Source organism: Fusarium pseudograminearum, chromosome 2, assembly GCF_000303195.2.
Source record: "Fusarium pseudograminearum CS3096 chromosome 2, whole genome shotgun sequence".
NCBI lineage: Eukaryota > Fungi > Ascomycota > Sordariomycetes > Hypocreales > Nectriaceae > Fusarium > Fusarium pseudograminearum.
This window is the reverse complement of record NC_031952.1, coordinates 3,629,329-3,639,559: the sequence shown is the minus strand read 5'-3', so window position 1 is coordinate 3,639,559 and position 10,231 is coordinate 3,629,329. Positions and strand designations below refer to the sequence as shown.

The 10,231-nt window shown below is 46.5% G+C and overlaps 2 protein-coding genes across 2 annotated transcripts, besides 1 other annotated feature; both read left to right on the top strand.

Annotated features, from left to right (window-relative positions):
• Positions 1-3: 3 nt before the first annotated feature.
• Positions 4-98: a repeat region.
• A 1,162-nt stretch (positions 99-1,260) lies between these two features.
• Positions 1,261-4,687, top strand: FPSE_05498 (uncharacterized protein; the record flags this gene model as incomplete). The annotated part of the gene is made up of 5 exons (XM_009258616.1): positions 1,261-1,764; positions 1,819-2,040; positions 2,098-2,148; positions 2,215-2,317; positions 2,370-4,687. 5 exons carry the CDS (start codon positions 1,261-1,263, stop codon positions 4,685-4,687), a joined length of 3,198 nt encoding a protein of 1,065 aa, XP_009256891.1.
• Positions 4,688-7,209: 2,522 nt separating this feature from the next.
• FPSE_05499 (uncharacterized protein) lies at positions 7,210-9,351 on the top strand (the record flags this gene model as incomplete). Its single annotated transcript, XM_009258617.1, has 3 exons — positions 7,210-7,301; positions 7,355-9,179; positions 9,241-9,351. 3 exons carry the CDS (start codon positions 7,210-7,212, stop codon positions 9,349-9,351), a joined length of 2,028 nt encoding a protein of 675 aa, XP_009256892.1.
• Positions 9,352-10,231: the final 880 nt, after the last annotated feature.

Here is a 10,231-nt window from a genome sequence, read left to right as displayed (position 1 = left end):
CTGGTCGTCACCGACCCAACTACTAATCCGCCGGTTAGTGGCTTGACTATGGGAGAGCGGACGGGATCCCGTATTTTCCACTACCTTTGGTCGTATGTGATTAAATGAGGGTTTGATTTAGTACATATACCCTAACCAGGCAAGGAACCCACCCCCCAGTATGACATTTGGTACAACTTCAATAACTCTTCGACTACCCTGCATCGAGAGTCACATAAAGTAGGGCACAACAACCCACTTCCTCTTCTTCCAACACAACAGTCCCCAGCATAATATTTAATCCAACGACTCACACCGACTATAAGTTTAAGATGGCGGAGTTTCTGCCTCGCTTCACAGATGCAAGACTCTTATCCGACAATTTGGCGGGATACAACCACAGCACAACACCTACAACACCAGGGTTCTGCATGGTCAGTCAGGCTATACATGGGTTGTTTTGAGTCAATTTTAACCAGTTCTTCTATTCTGATTCATTGCCAATACTCGAAGCTGTACGAGGTGTTAAAAAGTTGGTGAGTTTGGAGATTGCATAGATACATTCATTCCCACGAGTCTGAGCGCTTTCCCTGATCTTGGCGGTGTGGTATGCTGTCTTTCATTGGGGCTGCTTGGTGATATAAAAGTGATGTATTATGGTATTAGCTCAGCCAGCCGTTGACAATATTGGCGCTCATCGATGCCAAGTTGGTATTCCCTCAAATTGTGGCAACTCCTCTCCGCTCCATTGCATTTTGAGGTTCTCCAATGTCTCATATACGTGGCTGGCGGAAAGCAGGCGACCATACCACTTCGAGCCATACCGTGTCTCATATGCGTATGCAGCAGTGTTATTTAGGAGATGTTATGCTGACATTATGTTTTCTTGACATTACTTTAGTTATTTTCATGACGAGATATTGACGTAGTGTTATAGCCGGTGAGGAGCATGTCTTGTTGGGAAACAATCATGTTTCTCAATTCTGCATCGCTTAGATTGATTCTGTTTAGCTGGCTGTGTTTGTTCGAACCTGTGACTGACACCTGTCTTTGATGGCAGGCAAGTGAATGAACTTCTTTGTTCAACCTTTACGTGCTATTCTTCTCAGTCCCCTAGTAGTAATAAGTAACAGATCAGAATCTACTTCTGTACGAATCTTTATAAATAGGGCTGCTGCCTCCATCCTAAGCAATATATTTTACAGTTCTACATCGCATTCGCCATATCACCATTTGTTATACAATCATCTTCTACTATCCTTGAATTCACTCTTACTAAACATGTCTGAGCTCCCGTCTGCACTCGATGGTTGGGAGAAATGGAACGGCCAGTACCCCCAGCAATGGCCTGGGCTAGCCGCGGCCACAAGAGTGATAAACAAAGTGGAAGCAAAGTTAACTGATCACTTTGACAACGCAGAGAGAGCGAATAATGTCATGTTTGAAGTCAAAGACAAGGCGAAACCCGATGTTCAACCATTTGCCAAGAAATCAGCCGGCAGACTGAGCGAAATACTGAATGATAATGATGCCGCCCCAGAAGATAGAGACAGGGCTTCCAAACTATTGGAGGAACTAAGTCCGAAGATGGATGTGAAATTGCGGGAAGCTTGGATCAAGAGATTGGCCATTCAGTACCCCGGGCCTACAGAAGCGGCTAAAGCAGAGATTCAACAAGAGGATGAGGGACGACTCGTACCCAGACGATACTATGTCTGTGAATACTTGTGTAAGCTGATCAGCACTCCGGATAATACCAAGACAGAAGACTGGTTCGAAACAGAGGTTTGTTGTACTCTACACTTGCCGCGAAAGAGACTAATTGTTGGACTATATCAGCCGTTGTCCGCATGGGCCATTGCCAACATTGTGTCTCTGCAACTTGTCACCTATTCTAAAGGTGGGATCCACAATCCTGATCACGAGAAGGGTTCATGGTCTTGGTTTGAGATTTCAATTCGTGGTGAGAATGACATAGGAACTCCCAAGAAACTTCCCGGTGGCCAGTCATTGGCATGGTTCAGCCATGCTAATACCTACAATGATAATACAATCCAATCGGTACGTCATTCATTATCTTGTTCCATGCGGCAAAACTTCTGACCGTTTGACCTGCAGCATCGGGGTCGAGTCTTTACAAAGGAAGATAAAGTATTCGAACATTTGAAGGTAGGCCTGTTTCTTCGCAGCATGCATTATTATTTGTGAAGGTAACTGACCACTTTGTCATCCCAGCCCAAGGACAGAATATCAGTTAGTGTCGCAGCTTGTCTCGGCTACAAAAACATTGCAAAGCGTGCCTACCTCCTTCTTGGGTTTGAGAAAAAAGATGTTGAACGTAAGAACCACTGACTATTCTGCCATCTCACATCGCTAACCTTTATTCTTAGTACATCAGAAACTTAGATTTCCTCCCACCGAGAATGCTGCAGAAGAGGATGACCCTCTACCACCCAGCATCCTGGTCTGTGGTCAGGAGAGACGAGATTGCTTCATGCTCCCAGACGATTCTCCTTCATCCGCAACGAAGGTCACAATGATAGACGGTGGTGTCAGACTCATGCGTCGGCTGTTAGAAGACAACAACTGGTCGGTCATCAGCAGGCCTGAGGAGCCAGCAGTACGCCAGACCCAAGTCCCTCCTGGGTTCCATTCTATTTTACCATTAGCCAAGGACAAGAAGGCCTTGGATGAGGGTAAAAAGAATCCTCCGCTCAAGGTTGGCAAACAAACGGTTGTCAGCGCAGGACCGGTCATGGTGCACAATTGGCAGAATCCGCAAGCCCCAGAAGCACCCAGAATTGTCGTCTGGGATGATTATGGAGTCTCCGAGGCAAATATGGACGACTACATCTATAATCTGGAGAACAATAACCCCACATCAAAGGTGCTTCTCTACCAGATGCATGTTCCTCTTTGTCAGGGAGTTCTCTGGGAGGACTTCCGGCCATTCAAGAAGAGCATCGCCGAAAGCAGACACCTCCCGAAAACCTTGGTCGTGATTGACATGGACGACCTTCGTGCTCAAGGATTTAATATCTCTCGTGGCATATCGTGGGAGAAAACAATGGAGGATTTTCGAGGCAACGTCAGAGGAATTCTAAAAGAGCTCAAGCTACCGTGGTACATGCATCTGATTGTACACTGTGGCTACGAAGGTGTTATCTATGTGGCAGAAAGACCTCAACAAGATGCAGCAGACCCGCCACCCATCGATTTTGTTACCTACATGGTGCCAAATATGGCAGAGGGCCAGATCCTTCGTCCCTACAATGGATCTATTCCAGGCATTGACATTGCCTTTGTCACTGGTTTGGCTGCATCACTGGTGAAGGAGTCCAATAGCGCCCTAGACAAGTTGGAGCCTGTAACTGTAGGACAGGCCATAGAGGTCGCCATCGCCCGGTCCCATCGATTTGCATTGTCCGGATTCGTCCCAGATGCTAACGGTGCCATCGACTATCCGAGGGCACAAGACGTCACCAATGCTGAGCTCCCCAGACCTGGGATCATTCATATCAATAGTGACTGGTTTAAGAACGACGATGATGGAAAATGGTCTCTGTTCAGTCTTGCTGAGACTTGGAAGGAACACGTTGCTGCAGAGACGGTCAAGACAGGCACAAAGTTCATCGAAGCATTCGTACCCACTGCTCAGTATGGTCCTCTGGTGACAGCAGACCGATCTGAGATTGAAGGCTTTCGATCTGTTGAGGTTGTCATTAAGCAATACCTTGATGGCGATGTGCAAAAGCCATTATCAATCGCAGTGTTTGGTCAGCCTGGCTCAGGTAAATCCTTCGGTGTGAAGAAGGTCATCGATGCAGTGATCAACGACAAGAAGCAAAAGCCAATTGAAGCCAATCTTTCTCAATTTGTTGACTACAAAGACTTATTGAGTATCTTTGACAGCGTCAGGGATATGTCGTCAAAGAGTAATCATGTCCCCGTTGTGCTCTTTGACGAGTTTGACTCTCCATTTGGCAGCAAAGCGTTGGGCTGGTTGAAGTACTTCCTGGCGCCCATGCAGGATAACCAGTACCTCCACAAGGGTACGATGCGGTCATTGGGGCGCGCCATCTTTGTATTCATTGGAGGCACTTCTAGCTCGTTTGAGGAGTTCAGTCAAGTCGGAGGGGTTGTCCGCCCGGCTCAAGCGCCCGTTACAGGTGCCGCTGGAGGAAACAGCGATGGTGACCACGATGAGATGGAACGTTATGAGAAGCAGGCGAAGAAACCTGACTTCATTAGTCGACTCAGCGCGCACGTCAACGTTGCAGGCCCCAACCCGCCCAAGCGAGATAACCCATTTGTCAATGTCGATGACGACAAGATGGTTATCATGCGACGAGCTATGCTACTTCGCAGTTTGCTTGAGACGCGCCTCGATTTGATGAAGAAAGCAATCCAGGTCGATGAGACGCTTCTCATGGCTTTGTTGAAACATGAAAGATTCCCTCACGGCAGTCGATCACTGGAGCTTATCTTGCAATCTAGCAGGGTGTCCAGTGGCCAGAAGCTTCAGCCTTCGGCTCTACCTCCGGACAGCCAGCTGGCAATGCATTTGAACCTTGTAGAATACCAGGCGGCGATGAGTGACAAGCTCCATGAAACTGAGTTTCGCCCTTATGACGTTATCCTGTATAACAAGCTGAGGTGGGCTGCCTGGGCGCGGGATAAGCTACTGGGAGGTGAAGTAGCTGGCTAATTATGGGGTAAAACGGGAGTGATGGTCATGTATGAGTTGGTATAGGTTAAAAGTCTTACTCTCGACGAGCGTTGTGATATCTTTCAACATGGGATCATATTAGTTATCTTTTTAGTTATCTATTTCAACTCTACTTTCATCATCATCTGTATTAAAGGCCATTTCCAAATACAGTATATGCAATTTCAACACTTGTTTCTCTTCAAACGGGGCGGCTCTCTACACAGTCATTCTGGCCTTGTGCAAAATTTACGGAACTCTGGATGGCGCGTCATCCCGAACTCTTAGACGACTTCGGGCATTGGCGTCACTACTCTTGCATTGTCTGCTACCGTTGTACGTATTTCTCTTTCCGTTTTGGACCGCAGCAGTATCTGTTGGGAGGGGGTGCATTTCAAAAATGGCAGGCTGTACAAGGGTTGGTTTGAGACAGTTCTCTCAATGCCTATGGAATGTTTAGGAATGGCGTTCTCCACTGTAGTTGATTGCAATGATTAGAAGCTGTACGAGGATACAAGCAGTTGCTGAGTCGGGAGATTGCATATGCGGCGTCTTTTCCGCAAGTCTGAACAGTTTTCCCTGATCTCGGCGGTGCAGTTGTAGCAGGCTGTCTATCATCGGGCTTGCTTGGCAGCATAAAAGTGCTATGCAGCTGTCTTAGTTCAGCCAGCCGTTGGCACTCTTGGCGCTCATCAATACCGAATTAGTGCTCCCTCGCATTGCGGTAGAGCTTCTCAGTATCCACATTAGTTCATCTCTTGTTTCTCCGGTGTCTTATATACGTAGCTGCCGGAAAGTAAGCAATTAGTAACCAAACTACTTCGACCCGTGCCGTGTCTGAGATGCGTATGCAGTAGTGTCATTTGGGAGACATTGTGTTTACTCGGCATTATTTCTTTCATCCTTACGATACGTCATTGACGCAATCCTCCAGCCTTTGAGGAACATGTCTTATCAGGAAAGGGTCATGCGTATCAATTCTGTATCCCTTCTGCTAATCCTATTTGACCGGCTGCATTCGTCGAACCTGCCATGGATCATGGATGTGTTCTATTGTGTGTGAGACAATTATTTTATTGGAGTAATTCCTGCCAATATTTGTACAATCTTGATGTTTGTCTCACTTGACTGGCCAAATCGGCCACTTCAGATTCTCATGTTTCGATCTCTAGTAGTGAATGATGCAAGGGCGGATTGGAATGTCCTTTTCCCCTCCATTTCATGAACAGACTGTCCTTGTTAGCTTGTTTCCGCGAGTACGACTGCTGTGTTCCATGTGACGGCAGAATGCCCCCCTTGATAGAAATGATCGCTCCTTTTGTCTTACGCGAAGATCCGAGACAAGGTTGCCGTGTGAATCTTTGAGGGAGATACTGCCTTGGAGAGATTAGCGGAAAGTATAACCTTGGCAAAGGGTGTGAATGGACTGTCAAGAAAGGCGGCCGAAGAGTGAAGGTCGCCTGAGATCTCAGGTTCAGAATCTTCTTGTTGCTATCTTTTGCTTCCCCCCAGATCATCCGTCAACCGTCTGTTGAGTCCTGGATTAAATTAAAGCAATTGTCCTTTTTATTTCCTTTTCTATTGCAATGATTGTAATAGGGACCTTCATATTATAGCTCATTCGTGCTGCTTGGTTTCCTCAATCACCGTATTGTGTGACTGAGCAAAGTGTCTTACTGGCAAAGGGTGCAATTTAGGTAGCTTGACTCGGACCTTTGCAATCTTTGATCACCATTGCGCCGTCACATACCTTGTTTATGGCTATGTCTAGAACAATAGCTGCCTTGATGGTCTTATCGTCATCTCATCGCGTATCGGACTAACTGAAACACACTCTCAGTTCGGCTTAGATACATGTTGATCAAGATGCCAAGATCACTCACGATGAAATCTAGATAGAGTTTTTAGCCTTGAAGGGTTCTCCAAGTACATCTAGTCTCAAACTAGCAAGCAATACTACTCAATTGACTTTTCGGCACTTCCAAGTTCCGGCAATAGTCTGCGGTATTCTTTCCATTCTTCGTGCTATCTGTGGCGTTGTCGGATCTGTGAAATGTTTCTCTCACTTTTGCAATGATGTTATTAGCCTTGACTCAAAAGGTCGTATACTTTCCGTTCGTGTGTTGTAACTCGTTCAATGTTCCTATCTATGACGCAAACGGCGATCGGGCCGCCTGCGCCAGGAGCTTTACTTTCCAATCAACCCAGTTAGTCGGCCCCCGACGCCCCGGCATGAGATCTTTCTGTCTCGAGCCAATTACCAAGTCCGACATGATCGAGGTAGTAGTGAGAGAGCTTGTCTCTTTCCCTATTAACAGTCTAGTTGGAGGAATTGACCAAGTGGGTTGCAAATGTTAGAGTCGTACGTTATATAACAGTTCCAATTGACCCATTGAACAACCCGATACTTTGTAATTACTACGTGGCCCTTGATTGAGACGAATACAACCTTCGAATACTCGTACAACTAGTTCCCAACGGAGATTATCTGCTTACCTGCAGCTGCCCATTCCATTTTCACCATGGCTTGGCCGGTCCGGCTCTGTTTAATTCTAAAAGCCCTAACATGGGCAGTACAGGCTCAAGAATGCCCGGGGCCTAGTTCCGATATGGTGTATGTTTCACATCTCTTTTCCTCTTGGATAGCAAGGAACTGACTTCAACCAGATCCCGTATCAAGTTCAAATGGTACCCTAATTCTCAAACCTTCGCTGAACCTGGAAATGGTGAAATCAATGTTCTGGACAACGTCCCGTCCTTACAGGACTGCGCCAATCACTGTGCGGTCATTGCAAACTGTAAGGCTTCCGTGTGGAACGACATAACCCACCACTGTCGCCTGATCAGTGACACGGATGGCTGTCAAGATGAAGAGCCCTCCCAGCACTCTCTTTGGAGGGTTGGCTTCATTGACGACGCTGATAACATCGGATGTTCTGAAAAAGAAATCGAAGCGAAATGTGCCGATAAAGAAACTGCGGCGCGCCTCGAGGCTGAAAAGGAGTGCAATTCCCGCAACGATGACCTCCGGGCCGAAATTGCACGCCTTCAAGCCGAAAACACAGCCCTTCGCGCTGCCAAGAATGAGGCAGAACGAAAGTTGGGCGATGCACAAACGGTCAGAGACGAGGACCAGAAACGTCTCAACAAGCAGTGTCAAGACAAACTCAATGACGAAATTGAGAAGCGTCGAAAGGCTGTCAAGGATGCGCGGGACGACGCCGAACGCAACTGCAGGTCAAAACAAGAAAATGAACACCAGAGACAACTTGATGACCTCAGAGCACAATGCGACGAGAAATCGAAAGCGGACAAGGCAGAGCGTGACCGTATCGAGAGTCAATGTGCCGACAGTCATGACAAGCTCACTCAGAGATGCATTGATGACCTTTCCAAGGCCGACCAGAAGTATACGGATTGTAACAACAAGTGCAATGAAGATATCCGCCGAAAGGACGAACAAATTCAACAATGCACTGACATCCTGAACATTGTCAAAGACCAACAGAAACAGTCAGACAACCAATGCCAGGCAGACAAGGCCAACCTTCAAAAGGATTGTGATAATATTCGAAACAATGACAAGATTATCTTGGAGGCTACATGCCAAGCTGAAAAGGATATTATCAACACGAAATGCACCTATGATACCGATGCTGCTAAGCGCCAGCTGGAGCAACAACTAGAGTCCAGGTGTCGGGCTGAAAAAGATCTCATAAACAAGCAATGCACCCATGATATCGATTCTGCTAAGCGCCAGCAGGAGCAACAATTGGAGTCCAAGTGTCGCGCTGAAAAGGATGTCATCAACGAACGATGCTCTTCTGATATTGATGCTGCTAAGCGCCAGCTGGAGCAACAACTAGAGTCCAAGTGTCGCGCTGAAAAGGATAATATTAAAAAACAGTGCACGTATGACATTGATGCTGCTAAACGCCAGCTGCAACAGCAATTGGATTCCAAGTGTCAGGCTGAGAAGGATGTCATCAACAATCAATGCACTTATGACATTGATGCTGCTAAGCGACAACAGCAGCAACAATTGGATTCCAAGTGTCAGAGGGAGAAAGATGAGCTCGACAAGCAATGCAATGACAGGCTTGCTAAGGAGCAGAAGACTTCAGATGAAGCTTGTCAAAGACAAAAAGACGATCTTGACAATCGATGCAACGATAAGCTAGCCAACGAGCAGAAGACTGCGGACGACACATGCCAAAGGCAGAAAGACGAGCTTCGAAAGGAATGTGACGACCGTTGTAAGACACAGGCGCGGGGCAAGGACGACATCTGCTACAACCCCGGAGGCTTCGGCGCATGGCCTGCCACAATTCCGCCTTTTGACATTGACGATACCAATTATGTGCTGAAGCCGGATACTAATCTCAGGCCAGGTCCTCCCATAGAACGAACGGCTACTTCACCCGCTGCCTGTGCCAGGGAATACTGCAACGACGTGAGCGACTGCGTTGCCATCCGGTGGGACGTCAACAAGGTAAGACAAAAACGCCATTGCATCTTTTTCTTCATTCTTGGCTAACTCCATCTTCTAACAGTTGAACACCTGTTATGTTTTCAATGAGTCGCCATACAGCCCATTCGAGAAAAGTCGCTTGAAGGTCTACAGCAACTCTTACATGATTGTCAAGAGTGACAGAATGCGGTAAATGGTGTCTTTGGAAGCTGAGTAGCCAAGCTTGGTGTATTGGAAAACTTCCTGGGACTCTGCCCATTCGATTATTTAAGAGAGTGAGTTTGAAGTAGGACTAGGGACAGGATGAGGGACGGGATGGCGAGGACGGATCTAATGAGAAGATTGTCGGATAGGAAGCAGATATCAATCAATATTTTCATTTGTAACAGGACAAACGTCTTTAATTGTGATTCTAAGGCTAAAATGTGATGCTGCTTCGTCCATGTTTGTTGCTGGCATGGCCACATCACAAAGACGTTTTTGGTACACCTATACCTTTCTAGATGGACATTGAGCATTGCAGAAACAGAGCGAATTCCCAATTAATTCAGTGTGTTCTACAAAAGAAAAAGGACATTCTGTCCCAACGTTGTTAACAGCCCTGTCCACTGCTATGTTACGTGGCACTTGGAAGATCAGAAAGCCACAACATGTCATGACACACTCTCATTTTCCAGATCGCAGCCGCCCTTGAGGGCTACAGTAGCTTACATTTAGATTGTTACGTGGTTATACAGGACAAATAACACTGAAGATGTAACCCTTTCAAGTAGAAAGTGTTGGTAACCTTGTGGCCATGACCTTTACGTATGCTGGGGAGCAAGCCAAATAAAGACGTCTCTCAAAAACTCCATCACTTGTCTAAAAGATTTTTCACGGTAGAATACTGTGGATTGAACATTCCTTCTCCAAGTTTAATTGTTTTTATTACCTTGCGTTACACACTCGAGTAGTCTCAAAAGCAGTTACAATAAGAAACATCCCCCTAACAAAACTGAGTAACCCAGCTTAGTACCCAGACACTAACTGGCATCCACCTTTCAACTACTAAAAGTCATTCCTATCCCAACGAA